The sequence below is a fragment of the Cetorhinus maximus genome, chromosome 4, assembly GCF_964194155.1.
Source record: "Cetorhinus maximus chromosome 4, sCetMax3.hap1.1, whole genome shotgun sequence".
Lineage (NCBI taxonomy): Eukaryota > Metazoa > Chordata > Chondrichthyes > Lamniformes > Cetorhinidae > Cetorhinus > Cetorhinus maximus.
This window is the reverse complement of record NC_135882.1, coordinates 155,533,393-155,553,897: the sequence shown is the minus strand read 5'-3', so window position 1 is coordinate 155,553,897 and position 20,505 is coordinate 155,533,393. Positions and strand designations below refer to the sequence as shown.

The 20,505-nt window shown below is 41.3% G+C and overlaps 1 protein-coding gene across 3 annotated transcripts in view; it reads left to right on the top strand.

The window, feature by feature from the left end:
• The window catches only part of dennd3a (DENN/MADD domain containing 3a), a 150,422-nt gene that overhangs the window by 85,191 nt on the left and 44,726 nt on the right, over positions 1-20,505 (top strand). For 2 of the 3 annotated variants that reach the window (XM_078540983.1, XM_078540982.1), the window contains 4 exons: positions 1,358-1,879; positions 10,695-10,799; positions 16,064-16,323; positions 16,947-17,114. In XM_078540983.1, coding sequence (XP_078397109.1) covers positions 1,358-1,879; positions 10,695-10,799; positions 16,064-16,323; positions 16,947-17,114 — 1,055 coding nt within the window. The remainder of the gene's footprint in view (positions 1-1,357; positions 1,880-10,694; positions 10,800-16,063; positions 16,324-16,946; positions 17,115-20,505) is intronic. The other variant, XM_078540984.1, reaches the window with a different exon arrangement.

Here is a 20,505-nt window from a genome sequence, read left to right as displayed (position 1 = left end):
ATCAATAAACTTTTGGAGATATGCCTAAACATTATAAATGTACAGTACTAGCATGTGGGATTTTTCTGTTTCCCACACAACTCACCCTTGGGCTTCCTCAGTGATCTACCCAGTTAGGGTTGCCAACCTTCTAGGATTGGTCCCTAGTCTTGAGGATTTGAAGATTAATCTCCAGAGCCCTGCTGTGTGCAATCCTGGAGAAAAATCATCGGGACATTAAAAAATATTTGTTTTTTTGTCATTTTCTCTGAACATTTCTCTTTATCAGCTATAAAAATATTGAAACTGGGGGGAAAAAAGGCTGTTTGGCTGACAGTCAAGCATCATCCAGTTGGGTAATGAGTCTTCTTACTTTCTAATTGGCATAGAAAGGCAGTACATCACAAGAATAGTTGTTGAGTCTTTCTGCAAAAAGACATTTTGTCAAAGCTTTTTGTCTTGCACTCATCAGGACCATCACAAGAATACCAATGTCAGGGGAATTAACAGCTTTATACTGTATGAGAAGAGAGTGCTGATTGGGTGGCAAGTGGATCCCTTGTAGAGGTGTTGCCATGGAGAATGCACCAGTTAATGGTGATTGACAGTTAACTGCCAAGCATTGTTTGAAATTTAAACCAGGTAGCTTGACTCTGATTGGTCAAGGCATTGCCCTGCGGAATGTCCTGGTGAGTACAAGATGAAAAGCTTTGACAAAATGTCTTTTTTCAGCAATACTCGAGTTCTGTACTACCAAACGACTACAAGAATGGATGTTTTGGCTGACCAATGGCTGGTGTGTGGAAGCTAGTCATGTAATGAAACCTCCAGGAAAACATTTAATCACAGTTGGCAACCCTATTCTCAGTTAATGCTTAATTAGGATGGTTGTATGCTTGGGATCATTCCCATCCAAAGCTTAATTGAGACTGTTCAAACTCTAAGAAGGGCACACTTTTATTTGCTTGACATTGGGAAATCCTTAGTTGTGTATTTAAAAAATGCTTAGGATTCTAAAGTCAGCTGATGGAAGAAACTTTTTGTCAACTATCTTTTCCGAGAACTGTTATCATATTGCAAAATGCTAGCACTGTATATTGATAATATTTAGGCATATTTCCAAAAGCTTATATGTCTTACGAGACAACTGCGTTTAAGGTACTTGTCCATCATACAGTCTCAAGTTGTAGTTTAAATTAAATGAGAGCAATTTTCTAAGATTAGAGTACTTTTCAATTAAGAAGCCTTCACTTCAAAGATTTTTGGGTATGCAAATGATTAATAAGTTCATAGCAAAATTAGATGCAGTGAGATGAGAAATACTTAATAGACATCATATTGAATGATTTCTGGTCAATTTATATTGTATTTCTTTCAGCTTTAAAAAGAAACACAAAATCAACAAGAAGATTCAAGCTGCCGGAGTTTAGCTGTCCACTTACTTATTCCAGTGTGATTGCATGGTATACAGATTCCATCAACTTGCTGAGCAGAGCCATAAATTCCACAGGACCTGAAAGCTCAAGTCTATTGGCACGATATTACTATCTCCGTGGATTGGCTTATTTGATGCAGGAAAAGTTTCAGGAGGCACTTTTGGACTTCCAGAACCTTTACAAGACTGACCGTGACATTTTCCCCAAAGAACTTGTAAAGAAGGTGATAGGTGCAATGTCTCCAGATCAACGCAAACATGCAAGTCGGAAGCCAGAACTAAAGCGACTTATTAGCATAATGTTAGAGAAAGAAGGTGATGTGACTGCACCTGATGAACATGTCAAAACTTTTCAGCTGCCTAAAACGCACATGCATCAAGAAGATTTTATGAAACGAATCCAGGAATCTGGAATTGTGAAGGATGGTGACACCATTCTTCGGCTGTTTGATGCCCTAACGATCGGTTAGTGATACATTTTTGATAAATGTGTCTCTTGTTCATATATTTTTCACATGGTTAAAAAATGGAGTGAATTGAAGCTCCCTGCTTTTTGGTACCCCTATTTTAACTAACTGAATATAACTCGACTATTGGGATATCCTTGGGTTTCAAGTAGGATCCCTGATTCAATTAATCAAGAATTCAGCAACTAAAATCAATGGATGTGTTATGATGAGTATGACCACTTGATTAAAGGTTGCAGCTCCATTGAGTAAAATAGCACTTTTAGGATTTTATGGTCTTTGCATTCCATCATCAAATTTGGAAACTTATCTGGATTGTCCAGATGCGAGCCTAATGTTTGTACCTATTTTTGGGTAGTTTGTGATGATATTGCTATGAATTAAATTCAATTCACAAGAAACTAACTCCCAGAAAAACACAAGTTATTCAGGATGCTATTCAAGATATTCACAGGGTTCGGTCCTTGGGCCCCAACTATTTACAATCTATATTAATGACTTGGATTCAGGGATAGAAGGTACTATGGCTAAATTTGCAGATGACCCCAAAATAGATGGGAAAGTAAATTGCAATGAAGAAATAAGAAATTTCCAAATTGATATGGACAAAAATCTATCTATCTCCTCCTTAAATTTATTCAGCGTCCCTGCATCCAATGCACTCTGAGGTAGTGAATTCCACAGACTCACGACCCTTTGAGTAAAGTAATTCCTCCTTATCTTTGATTTAAATCTACCATCTCTTAGCCTAAAACTAGATGAATGGGCCAAAAGTTGGCAGATGGAGTTTAACATGGATAAGTGAGAGGTTATCCATTTTGGTTGGAAAAATAAAAAGGTGACTTAATACTTAAATAGTAAGAAAATTCAGAATGCTTCAGTGCAGAGAGATCTGGGTGTCCTCGCGCATGAATTGCTGAAAGCTAATATGCAGGTACAGCAGGTTATAAGGAAGGCAAATAGAATTTTGGCATTTATTGCTAAAGGAACAGAGTATAAAAATAGGGAAGTGTTGTTGCAACTGTACAAGGCATTAGTGAGACCACACCTGGAGTACTGTGCACAGTTTTGGTCCCCTTACTTGAGGAAGGATGTAGTTGCATTGGAGGCGGTTCAGAGGAGGTTCACTAGATTGATTCCAGAGATGTGGGGCTTGTCTTATGAGGAGAGATTGAGCAGTTTAGGCCTATACTCGCTAGAGTTTAGAAGGATGAGAGGATATCTAATTGAGGTATATAAGATGCTAAAGGGGATAGACAAAGTAGATGTGGAGTGGGTGTTTCCCCTTGTGGGGCATTCTAGAACGAGAGGCCATAGTTTTAGGCTAAGAGGTGGTAGATTTCAATCAGAGATGAGGAGGAATTACTTTTCTCAAAGGGTTGTGAATCTGTGGAATTCACTACCTCAGAGTGCATTGGATGCAGGGACGCTGAATAAATTTAAGGAAGAGATAGATTTTTAATTAGTAACGGGTTGAAAAGTTATGGGGAGAGGGTGGGAAATTGGAGTTGAGGCTGAAATGTGATCAGTCATAATCGTATTGAATGGCGAGGCAGGCTTAAGGGGCTGAATTGCCTACCACTGCTCCTAGTTCTTACGTTTTTATGTAAGATAAAGTTACTGGAATATCATATGTTTTACAATTGTGTTTCTTGCATACAAAATTAGTTTGAGGCAATGGAAATTCTTCTGCATCTACTAGAGAGTTTTGCCCTTCTGTTTGATTGGACGCCAAAAGGAGTCTTGGCTAAACATCCTATGGTGGACCTACCAGTGGAAAGCTGGAAAACGGTTTGAGGTTATCGTTTCCGTGTGACTCTTAGCCACTCAGCATGAAACCGAGGGGAGTGGATTAACCTCCTGTTTTACTTCCCACCTGATTTTACATTTTACCCCTCGATTTCAATTTCTTTCTTACCATCTCTGCCCTTTGACATCTCTGTCTCTCACCCTTTTGTTTAATGCATGTAAAATAAATATTTTCCATTTTTTTTAGAGAAGTAATCTAAAGTGCAAAAATCTGAATTGCACCTCAGCTGCTATCTGGGAGGTAGAGGCTTTGATTAATTAAGTTTGGATGTTTGGTTATATGGTCACGCAATAAAGCACAAATTAACATTAGTTGAAAGTTTACCAGTGCTTTTGTCAAATGTAAACTGATGCTTTAGCTGTCTTTTGAGTAAAATTGTTTAGTTTTAAAAAAAAACTGAAATTATGACTTAGATTTTAGCTGTACTTGAAATTTTAATACTTTCATAAAAAGAATGTCTGAAATAATTTGACAAGGAGGAGAAATAGACACTGAGCAAAAGTGTTGGTGGCACTGGGGTAGCTGGAGATGGGCGTGCTTCTTGTAGGCTGGGAGAGAAATATCAAGACAAAGTGATCTTCTAGAGGATAGGGATCTAATGGCTGAAGAATCAGCTTTTGATGATATAATCATCCTGATGAGGGACAAATATTTATTTGAATGCTGAAGGAATTGTGTGTAGCTTGGATATATGACAAAAGATTTCCCAGGAAGAGTTCCAATCCCATGCTTTTCCAAGCAGTTTTGCTTACAACTTGAACTTCAGTAGAACCAACTCATTGTCATTGTGAAAATAATATTTAGCTACATTATCAATAACATATCCTCTATCAGAGACAGTAAAATTAGTTTCCACTTAAGGATGAGAATTTAACAATCAATATTAAATCTTGTGTTGATTTATTATTTGGAATCTGTTTAGCACCCTTTGAAAGAAGAATTCTGAATTTACAATTTTCATTTATTGTTCTTAAATTGAAACAATAACTCCTTGTTCTGGATTCTTATGCACCACACATTAAAAAGTCTAGATCCAAAACCTCCAAACCAATCAATCTTGATTGTTTACCTGTACTATTGATTTTAGTGACTTGTCCATCCAAAGACCAGGATCTTTTCCTTCTCACACTTTAAGGATGTTTACATTTGATGCAAAATCCACACTATCCTTCAGAATGGGAAAATCAAATTGGTAAAAGTGGTTTGGAGGATGAGTTCATGAAATGCATTCAAGACTGTTTTCCAGAACAATATATTGAGAAACAAATTAGGGAAGAGGCACCTTTATATTTAGTATTGTGTAATGAGATGGACTCAATTAGTAATCTTATGGTAATGGATCATCTGGGCACGGGTGATCATAATAGTTTGATAGTGATGTTGTTAAGTCTGAAAATTTGGTCTTAAATTTAAGCAAAGCCAATTACAGAAGCTTGAGGGCTGAGGTAAATTGGGAATTAGGTTTAAAAATGTGATGGGAGATAAACAATGGCAAACATTTAAAGAAATAATTCATTATTCTCAATGAACATACATTCCCCAACCGATTAAAAACACCATTGAAAAGTGGTACAACTATAGCTTACTGGAGAAGTTAAGGAAGTATTAGATTAAAGAATAAGCTTACAATGTTGCCAAGTGTAGTAAGCTTGAGGGTTTGGAAAGTTTTGGAAATCAGCAAAGGAGGACAAAAATATTGATAAAAGGGGAGAAAATAGAATGAGCCTAAGTTAGCAAGAAATGTCTAATCAGACTGCAAAAGCTTTTGAGTGTTAAAAAGGAGATTAGTGAAAATAACTGTGGGGCCACTTCGAGGCAACAAGGGAACAAGGAAATGGCAGTGATGTTAAGTAGATATTTTACGTTTGTCTTCATGGTAGAGGACGCATTGGAAGTTGTGGGAACCAAAGGTCCAATAAGAGTGATGAACTTAAATTAATTCATATAGGTGAAGAAAAAGTACTGGAAAACTTGATAGTTGTGGGGCTGATAGCTGACAAATCCCCTGATAGCCTATATCCAAGGCTTTTAAAGAAATAAAGATAATGGATTGGCTGTGCAGATTTCCCTAGATTCTTGAGCAGTCCACATAGATTGGAAGGTAGCAAAAGTAATCCTATTGTTCAAGGAAGGAGAGTGAGAAAAAACAGGACTCATTCACTGGTTAGCCTTGCATCAGCCGGAGGGAAAATGATAGAATCTGTTATTAACAGATTTGTTTATTCACTAGATTGATTTCAGAGATGAGGGGCTTGTCTGATGAGGAGAGATTGAGCAGATTAGGCCTATACTCGCCAAAGTTTAGAAGGATGAGAGGATATCTAATTGAGGCATGTAAGATGCTAAAGGGGATGGACAAAGTAGACGTGGAGCAGGTGTTTCCCCTTATGGGGCATTCTGGAATGAGAGGCCATTGTTTTAGGCTAAGGGGTGGTAGATTTTAATCAGAGATGAGAAGGAATTACTTTTCTCAAAGGATCGTGAATCTGTGGAATTCACTCCCTGCAGTGGATGCCGGGACGCTGAATAAATTTAAGGAGGAGATGGACAGATTTTTATTCAGTAACGGGTTGAAAGGTTATGGGGAGAGGGCGGGAACTTGGAGTTGAGGCCGAAATGAGATCAGCCATGATTGTATTGAATGGCGGGGCAGGCTCAAGGGGCTGAATTGCCTACTCCTGCTCCCAGTTCTTCAGTTCTTATTAAGTATGTGATAATAGGTCACTTGAGAAAACACTTAGGCCCGTAACTTCCAGGCTCTGGGGTGTTGTAACTGGGGAGGGAGTTCCCCAAAGATACGCTGGGGTACCCCCCAATCCGGAAGTGCCCCGGTAAGTATTGCCTGGGAAATTCAAACTTCTGTTGGGCAATTGCCCTGCAACCGGAACCATCCAATAATACGATTAGATTGCAAATTTCAGATGGTTCCAACTGTCTTACAGTAATAGTCACCCAAGAAAAGTTGGAAGAATTAAAACTGCTTCCAACTCCTTGGTAAATATAGTACTGACTTTCCCCCGACCTCCCGCCCTGGCATCCCCTTCCCTTCCTGCCCCCCTGCTGACCACCCAACCCACTGACCACAGAGCACCACAGCACCTGCCCCCCCGCTGCCCCAATCCTGCCCACTTAACTTAGAAACCTACCTTCGCCATGGCTTCTGAAAGTGGCTGGACCCTTAAACTTACCTGTCTTACGGCAGCTAGTGCCACTAAAAAAGTGGGTGCGGCTTCCTTATCTCCAACTCTGCAGCCCTCTACTGAAGGCCTCAGTAGTGTGCTTGCCCTACACCATTCTAACCTGGCCTGATTCGGAATGTTGGGCGAGAAAGGTTCGGCTGGATTTCCAGTTAAGTAACTAGGAGTGGAGTGGCAATCTAACTCTGATTGCCACTCCGCGGAAGTTCAGGCCCAACATGATGAGGCAGAGTCAGCACGATTTTATGAAAGTAAAATTGTGTTGACAAATTGATTTAGTTGTTCGAGGGTATAGGTAGCAGGATAGGTAAGGGGGAGTTGGTGGATTTTGAAAAACCTTACAAAATTCAAAATATACTAAGGTACTAAACAGAAGGTTGTTTACAGGATTTGGGGCATAAAATTTGGCTTTATGGGATTGCAAGGTAATATATTAGTATTGGTTAATGGCGAGAAAATGGATTAGGAATAAACAGGTCAATTTCAGGGTGGCAGAGTATAAGTGGTGGAGTGCAGCATGGATCAATGCTTGGGCCTCGACTATTTACAAGAGTTTGATTTTTTGCTGGGTTTGCTGATGCTAGATGGGACATTAAGATGTGAGGTCAATTCAAAGGGATAGGGGCTGGTTAGTGAGCAAGCTAGTAGGTGGCAGATGGCGTGTAATGTGGGGAAATGGGAAATTATCTACTTTGGTAGTCGGAATGGAAATATAGAATGTTTTTGTAGAAGGAGGGAGAATAGTACAGTCAACTCCCGCCGTTTGCGAACCCCTCTATCGCGAATTTGTATACCCATGTGATTTTGTTTGTACATCGATTGTGGTTCACGGCCCCAAAACTTTGCTCATCTACAATTTAGAGTGTTAAACTTCTCACCTTTTCCACATCTTTGCCATGTAGAAAGCACGCGCTGCGCATGTTCGCCATTTGCGATTTCACCCTTTGAGATTTTGCGGGAATGGAACCCCCACAAATGGTGGGACTTTACTGTAAATGTATTCAGAGGGATCTTGGGGTCCTTGAACATGAATCACAGGAAATTAGCATGTGGGTACAGCAAGCAATTAAGAATGTAAATGTTTGTGTGCTTTATTACAAAGGGTTTGGAGTACCATATTAAGGAAGTCTCTCTGCAATTAAAAAAAGGCTTCGGTGGAACTGTACCTGGAGTATTGTGCACAGTTTGGTCTCCTTACCTGTGGAAGGATATACTTGCCTTAGAGATTTATAGATTGGATCAGACTGATTCCTGGGTTGAGAGGGCTGTCCTATGAGGAAAGATTGAGTAGAATAGAATGGGTCTATATTTTCTGGAATTTAGAAGACTGAAAGGGGATCTTATTGAAACATATAAAATCCTGGGAGAGCTTGACAGAATTGATGCTGGGAGGCTGTTTCACACATGGAAATTTTAGAATTAGGGATCGTAGTCTCAGGATAAGAGGCCATCATTTAGGACTGAGCTGAGGAGAAACTTCTTCACTCATGGCCGTGAGTGTTTGGAATTCTCGACTCCAAATGGCTGTGGTTTATCATAATGCCTATTCTTGATCCTATTTAATATAGTCTTATTCCCTTGCATACTATTTGGAAATGGGTCTTTCTTAACAAATTCAAGAAATTTTTTCCTACATGCAGACAGTGTGGAATTTACATCTCAATCCATTTGAGTAATTCTCATCTTGAATTCTTGGGCGATAATCTGGTGGAATGGATCGTCCGCCTGCTAACAAATCTGCCTGGTTTTAATTACCACAATAGAAATAAGAAATGGCGTGGATTCTACAATGGAAGACAATCCACATGCTGGTTTAGTCCACAGATAATAGTGCAGATTGCCCCATGTTGGGAAGATTGGAAACCCCTATGATCATCTAGCACCCATCTGTTCAATGGCTTCTCATTCGCCACATTTACCTCCTTTTGGGTTGTCTGGTGCATTTTTTAAATGATAAATACTTTTTTGTTAAAAGCAAAAATAAAAGCAAAAAACTGCGGATGCTGGAAATCCAAAACAAAAACAAAAATATCTGGAAAAATTCAGCAGGTCTGACAGCATCTGCGGAGAGGAACACAGTTAACGTTTCGAGTCCGTATGACTCTTCAACAGAACTATTCTATTTCTATTCTCCAACTCAGACTGCAAAGTATATACTCTTCATTTGCTTTTTATGTCGTAGTTGTCTTAATTCCTCTGAAGGTGCAACATGTATTGGGATCTCATTATCAGTTAATTTTCCTTTCTTCAGTTGAAAAAAGTTGGGTTCCTTCATTCTTGTTAGAATCATAGAATGAAAAAATAGAACAAATGTAATTTAAATGGTGACTTTCACAATCTCAAAGTGCTTCATGGCCAATTAAGTACTTTTCAGAGTAAATATGAGGAGATACAGCAGCCAATGTGCACACAATCAATTATGAAATGAATGATCTGCTCATTTGTTTTAGAGGTTGCTTGAAGGATAAATGTTAGTCAGGGCACTGCGAGAACTCGAACAAGACCCCATCCCATTCTGCAGAAAATAACAGAGAATTGTCCGCTACAAATGTTGGATTATTCTATAAACTTTGCAGATCCAAGCCTGGTTTCCTCTGTGTTTTAGATAAACTGGTTAATGTGGTTAGGGGATTGTTAAATGATGCAAGGCTGCACCATTTGATAGAGCTAGCTGTATAGGCCTGATGGTCTTTTCTTATGTGTTTGTAGATGAACCAAGAAAATAGGAGGTCTTTCAATGAACAGAATTATATAATCTAGGTTGGTTTTTAAACTGACCATTTCATGCTTTTGGTATTCCAACACTGCCATCATCTGCTGTCATCTAGTGGTAGTAGCCAGTTTGTGGATCAAAAATATAGGAAACGCACCATTAAATTATGCCCAAAAACCTACATGCCTAAACGGTTCCTTTTTATTAAAAAAGATTCTTTGCAGTGATTAATGCACTATTATCTATGCCTTGTCAGTTGTTTATCAAGGATTTAGACCCAAACACTAATGTTTCAAATGAAGTTTTCAAAATATGTCAGCTCAGGGCAGGCTGTACTAATTTCGTAATGGGCTGGGCACTGATCAAAGTATGATTGAATTTGATGGTAGCTTTGATAAGACAAAACATTTATTAAGATTCTGGATTTTGATAAGGCTAACTTTATTGGGGTGAGATGAATGACAGCAAACTAGTCAAAACTATTATGGCCTGAAAGCGTAGATATAAGACAAACATATACCCCTGTAAAGCAACCATGGTAACCATAGGTAAGAAATAACATGAAACTAAAGGAAAAAGCAAGTAATAGTGTATCTGTAAATTCAGGGAGCTGGGGGGAAGAGAAAGCAACTTCACACACTTGATCTGTTTGGATGCTTAGCTTCTTGGTGAGTATGGTGTAGCAAAGCTTGTGGAAGAGCAGGGCAAATTTAACAGCACCTTTCACATTTAATTGCATGTGTATGGATGCCAGAAGTTGCTGTCCGATTTATTCCATAATAAAGGCTAGGGCTAATAGCTTCCCCATTATTCTGACTGCAAAATTCAGGCCAATAATAATTTTACTAGCCTATGGCTTCCAGGTACATCTCTCCACCCTTATCAGTTAAAGCTTCACTAATGTCAGTTCCCACGTCCTTTAAGTTGCATAAATGTTGATTCCTAAATGTTGGCCTGAGGTATTACTAAAAGTTAGGTCCAGGCCAGCTTCTGTTTGCATTGCTTATTCAACAGCTAAGTAAAGAGATAATCCTTCACCCAGTTCTAGAAACGTGCAGTTTTCCTTTGTTTTACCTCTATTATTTTCCCTCAGTCAAATCTGAAAAGAGCCACCTTAGTTATCGTGACATGACATTGGAGCAGTATCCAACGCCTAAAGTGGTTTCAAGATCAGTATTTTATTTATCGGCTGAGACTGGTAAGCAAAATGTAATGCTGGGCCATCTCCAAACACTAATAATTCTACATCCGTATTAATCCCTTTTTACTTTTTAACAATATTGTCATGTACAGATTGCTGCAGAAACTTCACAAAGTTATCTAATGTTGTAGAAGTTAAATTTTCTTTTATTCATTTTCATTTTATGGGCAGCATTGGCAAAGCATGCATCTATTGCTCATTCCTGGTGAACCTTAAGGTAGTGGTGGGGTGCATTTTTGAACTGCTGCAATCCTTGGTGACAGTAAACCTGTAATGCTGTTAGATAGTGAGTTTGAGGAATTTGCCCAAGTGACTATGAAGGGCAGCAATATATGTTCAAGTAGAGATGGTGTATGACTCTAAGTAATGGTGTTAACATGCACCTGCTGCCCTTATCCTTTGAGGTGATCGAGGTTGCGCATTTGAGAGAAGAGTTGGCGACTTCATGCTGTGTATCCTTTAAATAGTACACTGGTGATGGAGGGAATGGATGTTGAACTGGTGAGTGGGGTGCTGCCCAAGAGAATGATGTCAAACTACATGAATGTTGTTGCAGCTGCACCCACGCCATGGATGTTTACAGCAAATAAAGTGGCCATTCAGCCCACTGTGTTTATGCTAGATCTTTTAGATACTAATTGAAAACTAATTCCACTGCATCATTCACTCGCCATAGTCCTGTACCACCTTTGCTTCAAATACTTATTGAATTTGCCCTTCAAAGTTGCTACGACAAAGCATCCCATCACCCTTCTGCAAAAATAATTTTTTAGGGAAGGAATTCCAGAGCTTAGGCAATGGAAAGCACAGCTACCAAAGATAGAACAATTAAAATCAGGGTTGTGCAAGTGGCCAGAATTAGAAGAGTGCAGAGATCTTGGCGGGTTGTAGGGCTGGAGGTGATTACAGAGATAGGATGAGACAAGGCCATGGAAAGATTTGAAAACAATTATGAAAATTTCAAATTCGAGGCCTTGCCAAACTGCAAGCCAATGTAAGTCAACAAGCATAGGGGGAATAAGTGACTGTGACACTGTGCGAGCATGAAGCAGTCCATGTCAGCATGTAACAAGATCAGAACAACATCCAAGCCCTTGATATTCAAAAGCATTACCAAATTCCTCACAATCAACAACCTGGGGTTTATCATTTTATCATTGACCAGAAACTCGACCGAAGCAGCCACATAAATACCATGGTTACGAGAGCAGTTCAGAGGCTGAGTATTCTGCGGCAAGTGGCTCAATGCCTAACTCTGCAAAGCTTTTCCACTACCTTTCAGTCTCAAGTCAGGAATGTGCAAGAAACTCCACTTGCCTGGTGGATGCAGCTGCAACAACATTCAGTAGCTTGATCAGCAACCCATTCACCAGTTAAATGTTCATTCCCTTTATCACCAGTGCACTATGTATATGTACCACCTAAAGGATGCATGATTTTATGATTCTATATATCACACAGATCTGTATGTTGACATTCAATACAGTTTTAAATATCAATCTAATCTGATTCTTCACTCCTGATACGAAATGGGCTCTGTAATAAGGACAGACTTAACAAATGTAAAAGTTGACCAAGAAAGTCTTAGTGAAATTTAAGAACCTTGGGGGTGAAACAAGGTCTGGAATTTAATGCCTTCTCCCATGGCGAGTTTGGTGGCTGTGGGGTACATCTAATCAGGCAGGAGGGTGACTGGTGGGGACTCCCCATGCCTTCCTGCCTCCACCCAGATCAAGTCCATAGTGGGAAGGCCTACTTAAAGGCCTCATCACACTGATGCTGGCCACACCAATGTGGAAGGCTCATCATGGGGGAAGCACAACAAGCAAACTTGTGTGGCTTGCTTGTAGGCTCCCAAGGGAGGGGGTCGTCAGTCATTCAAAGGCACACAGTGCCTGATTGAGGCACCTGGCATCGAAGGAGGGGGTTGCCTGCTGACAGGGCCCCTGCCCTTGTTACCGACCCCCTCCCTTATCACTCACCTGTAACCTGGGATCCAGTGACAGCACTGGACCTTGGATGGGTGTTGTATTGGCAGCAGCCACCGCCTCCCTAGCGACACTGCTGTTTAGTAGAGCTGCTGGCTTCTGAATGGCCAGCAGCTCTCGGCAGATGGGACTTCTGTTCCTGGGGTCAAGGATCCTATGGAAGGCCCACTGCTGTCCAGTTAAGTGCCTGAATGGCACTTAATTTGGTGAGCCTTTCTTAAAAAGGTTCAACGTGGGGCTCCCGCTCTCCAACCGGTGGGCGACAGCTCACCTTCCCCACCCCAGACCCCCATCACCTCCAATAAATCCAGCCCAAGGGGAGAGCCCTGTTATGGGCTGGATTTTGGTTACTAAGTCAGGGAATCTTCTGACCCACTGGACCTGCCTCGGTCAAAAAGTGCCCCAAATTGTGATATTTTTTTACTTCGAAGGGTGGATGCAGGATGAAGTTGGGGCTCAGAAGATGATGTTAAGAGGACACGGGTGTAGATGAATGCTGAGGTGGGCTGGTTAGGAGGCACACCTCATTCCTCTGGGATTTGGTCCCAGTTGTTTTAGAAGATTTAAAGCTCCCTATCCCTAATTCCTCACACCCGTTTGCCCTTCCCGCATGGGCCCTCATACCCCATGCCAACTGATGCTTCCACCCACCACCCCATGGCCTCAGATACCTTCATGCCAACTCATGCCCCCCAGCTTCTCATACTCTCCATGCCAACTTAATGTCAGTTCACTCAGTATCCACCATGGGTAGATCTCAGGAGGCATGCAGAGATGAAAAAAAATAACTGAGACATGGAGCTGGATTTTTGAGAACCTGGGAAGACTCCACGGACCTTCAAAAATGATAGGCAGGTCCTGGGTGCCACATATGGACTTGATAGTGAAAAGAACTGCCATTCATGAAAGCATCAAAGCTTTTAAATCTCAAGTGGTTAATCTCTTAGAAAAACAAACTAACTTATGTTCATAACCCTTAATCCATTAATAGCCTTTTTAAGCTGTCAATCATACTGTGAACTCAGAACACCCTGCTGAGATAATTTTAGCTTTTGAAACTCAACCAAGTATTAGAGAAATATCAACATATAATTCTATGAAACTGAACAGAGGCTATACCAGCTCGCCTGCCAATCAGAGCAGTCCAGCAGAGGTTTTTTAAACAAATGCTAACAGTTGCAACCAGTGTTTTTTTTTAACAGTTTAAAGAGTGGGGGATTTAAAAAAAAACTTCAGATCGACTGTTAAATAGACCGGTTTGATCTTTCAAGAACATTTACGTCAACTGCATCAATTTGAGACTCCCGCACTGTGGGTTAAGATCCTTGAAACAGCCAAAATAGGGTCTGTTGGAACTCAACACCAAGTTCAAATGGTCCTGCTGAGTTCAGGTTTGCCTCCTGTGTGATTTGCACCCTGCCCCCTTTTCCCTACTGATAAAAATGGGATGTGTCACAAATGGGGGTGGGACTATCGCATCCGGGTCCTGCCCATCATTTTTGAAGGTCCATGGAGCCTTCCCGGCTCTGAAATCCCAGCCCTATGTCTCAGTGATAGGCTGATTGAAAAATGATAACAGGGAGATTATAAGTTTGATCCTGCCATAGTAATTAGTGTATTTCCATTGATGAGTAGTTATAGTTCATTATGTTTTTGAGTTGAACAGGAAATGTGAAAAACTAAAATGGCTGAGTTGAAATCCATGAATTTTATGGAGGTCAATGACCATTATAACTATCTTAGTGATGATGGTTAAGGGATAAATGTTAGCTAGGGCACCAGGGAGGACTCTCCTGCACTTCTTAGATCTTTTGCAGTTGCCTGATGGCCGACAGACCCTTGGTTTAACCCCTCGTCCAAAATATGGCACTTGGACAACTGCAGCAAACCCTCAGTATTTCACTGAAGAGTGAGCCTAGATTTTGTGCTCAAGCATCTGGAATGAGACCTGAACGCATGACTGCCTGACTTCAAGGCAGAAGTGCTTCTCATGAGCCAAGGCTGACACCCCAGAATTCTTCAGAAACATGAATTTAACAGAATTGACACATTTTGAGTATCCTAGTTTTATTAAAGCAAAGTGTTTTTACACAGAGGCAGAAGTGTATAAATAAAAAAGAAAACATGTATAGGAATGTAAGCCACTTAGCCCCTCAAGCCTATTTCGTCATTCAGTGAAATCGTGGTTGATCTGTGACCTAAATCCATAAACCTGCTTTAACCCCATGTTCTTCAATATCCTTAGTTAACAAAAATCTATCAAATAGTCGTTTGGTAGTACAGAACTTGAGTATTGCTGAAAAAAGAGACATGTTGAAGTTTTTCGTCTTGTACTTAACAGGAGACTTCGTCATTATATTGGCATCCTTGTGAAGTGTCCTGATGAGTGCAAGAAGAAAAGCTTTGACATGTCTCTTTTTTTTTTCAGCAAAAATCGATCAATTTCAGGTGTAAAATTTACAGTTGATCAATGGAGAATGAGATTAAGTGGATATTGTTTGAAAGATCTGGCTCAGGAACAGTGGGCTGAATGGACTGCTATGTTGTATAATTGTATGATTCTACACATAGGAATTGTAGTTAGTTATTTAGGTTTCAGATAGCCCTTAAGGCTTCTACTGTTGCTTGGCTTGATCTAATATTTTCTTTTCCTGCTTGTGGGGTAGAGCTGATTTGCATTTGGTAGCCTTGCACAGTCATGCAGTAAATTTGATAATTCAGTGAAGGAGGATTCACTCAAAGTCCTGTTACTTCATGAAACGCTGCCTTGATGCTTCAACTTGCTGTACCAACGTACCACAATATTTCATTGCCAAAAGAATGTATTTTTTAGGGTCAATTTTATGAATTTGAGTATTGCCTACTTTAAAACATGTTAAGAAATCTTGGTGCTTCGCACAATTTTGTATCCATTAATGTGAATGAAAATCTTGTAGTGAATGCCTCCTTTGCCCAGAGGTGAGGATTTCTGCTGGAAGCACACATTTGGAAAGTCAGTCCTTATTTCTTCCCCCAAATTTGCTAATAACGTAAATGTGGAATAATCAATCAAGCTCATTTTCACAGATGTTTTGAGTATTGTGTCCAATAAAAACTAAGATTGACTTGACTTTCTTGCTTTGTGTGAATATTATCATAAAAGACCACATTGCTGTTAAGATTTCTTTTAGTTTCTATTTAGAAGGAATCTTAATTTTTGAAACAAGTGCTGGTTCTCGGTTTTTTATTTAATGCGAGTTGTGCGATAAAGTTTAATTTCCTTTTAAATATAAGGACATCTGAAACAGATTGATCCCGAGACATTTAAAGACTTTTACAACTTTTGGAAGGAATCTGAGACTGAGGCACAAGAAGTTAATCTGCCTCTGGAAGTGATAGAGCACCTGGACAAAAATGAAAGTGTCTATAAATTGTCATCATCTGTGAAGACCAATTATGGAGTTGGCAAAATTGCATTGACACAGAAGCGACTGTTCCTTCTTACAGAAGGAAGACCTGGCTATGTTGAGATTGCCAAATTTAGAGACATACAGGTAATGCTTTGGAATAGTTCATACGACTTAAACTTTTCTGCATGCTTTGTAACCCTTTGCTCTACACAAGTAATGCTTTGTAACCTTTTCCTCTATACAAATAATGTGAAACAGGAAACCAAAGCAGCGTTGCTGCCCAATTATATAAGTCCATGTTCTTCCTACACCACAGTTGACCAGTTATTTGATACACAAATCATTCAAGATTTCACAGCTTTGTTCTAAAGGGATAATTATTTAATTAGTGGTCCGTGAAAGAACAATGTATATTCTATCTGTAGGATCTAGCCAGACTTTTTAAAGATAAAAGTATGGGCTCTTGTTCAAATCAAACACTGAATTTGTGTTAGAAATGGTTGACCATTGAGATCCTTTGATCTTCATTAGATAAAAATTTAATTGAATGGGAAGTTTAAAAATAGTTTAGAAATCCTCAATCATCTTTGTAATTACTTTTCTTTGGATGGAAGTGAGAGGAGGAGGTCAAGCACTTGCTTTGATGCTTTATTGTCCTTTTATATGATTCTTGTAACACAAATTAACACTAGCTATACTTCTAAACTGTAAGTCACCTCTAAAGTGTTTTGTTTCTCATTGTCGATATTTTTCTTCTCGATTGTTAGGAACTTGAAAACATATCAGTGATGTTTTTCCCACTTCGAATCCCTGCTCTAAAAATTAAAACTACTCTGAAAGAACCGTTTATAGGAAACCTGAAGAATGAACGTGATCTTTGGCAATTAATTGTGAAGGAAATGTGGGCTGGGAAAACAATGGCAGATAAACATAAGGTTTGATGGTGTTTTTAAAACTCTTGCTATTTTAAATGTGTATTATGGCTCTTAAATAATCCAAATTGCTGATTGACCAACTTTCTTCATTTGACAAAAATCTTAACGGAAATTATGATCTTTTGACTGGTCTTATGGCCTCTTGCCAGCACGTTCTGACTTTGCGGTATTATTTTGCACGAGAGAGACAGTAATAGGCTTTTTATTAAAAGAGAATCCCTAGTCACAGTGGATGCAAGACTGTGGATAGAGTTAAAGCTTAATACAAAGATCTTAAAATTGATTGCTTTAGAGGGCAGGGAGACAATATAGGCAAGCAATGACTGGTGAAGCTGGTGGATGAGGAAGATTTTAATTTAGAACAGGTGACAACATCTGTATCTTGGGCAGGCAGGAGCTTATGGAGTCTGAATGATGGTAAGTCAGCAAAGAGTACGAGTAATTAAATCTGGAGGTGACAGAATCTAGGGTGTTCATAAGTTTTCAGTAGCAGAAAAGCTTGAGAGAGGTGAAGTTGAGCAACATTACAGACGTGGAAGTAAGCAGACTTGAAGAGGGTGTAGGGTATGAAGCTCTGACAAGGCAAAACATGATGGTGAGGTTGTGCATGGTTTAGTTTCCCAAAGCAAGTTCGTGAGGAGTTTAGTAGCAAAAGAGTGGAACTTGTTGCGGTGTTTAAAATGATGATCATGATGCTGAGTTGGAGGAAGTTGAGACTCATCCAAAAAAATGTCAGATAGGCAGTCTAACAGTGAAGAAATGATTGTGGAATTGAGAGAAGCAGAGGAGCATTAAATGAGAAGAGAGTTAGTTAGGTGAGACACAGGGTACAAGTGACCTGCAGCCAGGTTGGAGACATAGGTGCTAGCTGCTCGGAGGGCTGCTGCAGGGGACTCAGATGAGGACTTGGATAGGAAGGTGTATAGAAAAAGGCTGATGGGTACTGTTATGAAATCCTTTCTTTCTGTGCCTCTCTATGCTATGTTAGCTTGTAGTCTGTGGAGATTGTAACATTTAAAATATAGGATGTTCCAATGCTTGTTAGATTGATTCCTGCCTAGTAACAAAGGCAGGACCCTCCTGGGAACGTTTTGATAGGTCACCAGATCAGTTCAAGGCTCAGTGAACAGCAGTTCTGAGGCAGTTAGTTTCAGTCAGTCATTTTTTACCAGAAAAGAGTCCCAAACAAAGGACAGGGACAGGAAGAGGAAGAGGTCCCAGTTACATTAGAAAGCATGGAAAAGGCTGCAGGTGGCAGTCTTTAAATGGAGTGGGCTCAGGGGAATACCTGGCAATTGAAGTGAGCTCAGGAGAAGCCCTGAATATCCAAGGAGGTAACAGAAGGTTGGTGACTGCATGCTGTGGGGCAAAAGTATCCCTTTGGAGCAGTCGTGTTCTGCTTGGCAGGGCTGAGGAGCTGATATTGTGCTTGTAAGTTGATGCTTGAGTGTACTCAGGAGAACGGAATCTTGGAGAATGGGATCAAAACCCTGCGAAGTGGGCTGTAATTGAAACCATTCGAGTTGGAGTGACTTTTGAAGGGAATTCCAAGGCAGGATCTTGGAAGGTGAAGATTGGAAACCCTTGTGAGAGAGACGAAGTTTCAGTGAGATTGGTTGACTCAGTGTTACAGACGCCTGGGTGGGTTATTGTGAAATCCATGGAATCTGTTTTTGTCGCATTTGGCATTTGTGCAGTGTGTTGTATTTGACTGCAGTTGGCTTGTTAATTCACCTGATGGAAGATGAAAAGCTTCAACAGTGTGTCCCTTTTTTTCAGCAATACTCAAGCTCAATACTACTAAGCGACTATCTATTATGCCGGTAGTAGATTTTGTTTTCATGCTAAAGATTGCTGTACTGTGTGACACAATATCTACTAGAACCATCAGATTCCTACAAATCATTCAAAATGTGTTCTGAATTTCTTTTCATGCACTACCTTTGTTAACTGAAATAAGTCCAAAATAAGTGAAAAAAATCTTTTAAAAGCTGCATATTTCATAAGGTGATTACATTTATCAATTTTTGTGTGTCTTTTAATACCTCCTTTAGAGATGTTAGTTGAATTCCTCAAGTTGAAACTCTCTCCCAAAAGTACTTACTCTGAATGATAGGGTGCAAGATAGATATAGGCCTGTAACTTCTATGCTCCCCAGCATCAGATTTGGGGGGTACCCACAGATACGGTGGGGAATCCCCCTGGCAAGTTCCCAGTCAAGGGTTTGCACGGCAGTTGCCCAGAAGTGCACACTTCCTCTGGACAATTGCGCTGTGCTGGTACCATCCGAAAACGGGATTTAAATCCCAAGCTTTGATGGTTCCACTGGGGTTAGACCAACGGTAACCAAGAAAAAGAAGAATTAAAACGCCTTCTAAACTCTGGGTAACTAATGTAAAGACCCAGATTTACCCCATGGGACCCCCCCCCCCCCCCCAAAAGTAGACCTTGAACCGCCAAACCTCTGACTTCTGTCCCCACAACCCCTAGACATCCCCCTCCCCCCCAGACCTACAGATGACCCTGCCCCACCTCCAGACGGCACCAGCCCCTGGACTCCACACACCCGATCTTGGACTCTCTGGCCTCCGGAGCCTCCAACAAACCCGACCTCCGAATGCTCCACACTCGTGCCCCGCCCCCCCACCCCACTCTTGCTCCCCCACCCCACTCTTGCTCCCCCCCACCACTCTTGCTCCCCCCCACCACTCTTGCTCCCCCCCACCACTCTTGCTCCCCCCCACCACTCTTGCTCCCCCCCACCACTCTTGCTCCCCCCCACCACTCTTGCTCCCCCCCACCACTCTTGCTCCCCCCCACCACTCTTGCTCCCCCCCACCACTCTTGCTCCCCCCCACCACTCTTGCTCCCCCCCACCACTCTTGCTCCCCCCCACCACTCTTGCTCCCCCCCACCACTCTTGCTCCCCCCCACCACTCTTGCTCCCCCCCACCACTCTTGCTCCCCCCCACCACTCTTGCTCCCCCCCACCACTCTTGCTCCCCCCCACCACTCTTGCTCCCCCCCACCACTCTTGCTCCCCCCCACCACTCTTGCTCCCCCCCACCACTCTTGCTCCCCCCCACCACTCTTGCTCCCCCCCACCACTCTTGCTCCCCCCCACCACTCTTGCTCCCCCCCACCACTCTTGCTCCCCCCCACCACTCTTGCTCCCCCCCACCACTCTTGCTCCCCCCCACCACTCTTGCTCCCCCCCACCACTCTTGCTCCCCCCCACCACTCTTGCTCCCCCCCACCACTCTTGCTCCCCCCCACCACTCTTGCTCCCCCCCACCACTCTTGCTCCCCCCCACCACTCTTGCTCCCCCCCACCACTCTTGCTCCCCCCCACCACTCTTGCTCCCCCCCACCACTCTTGCTCCCCCCCACC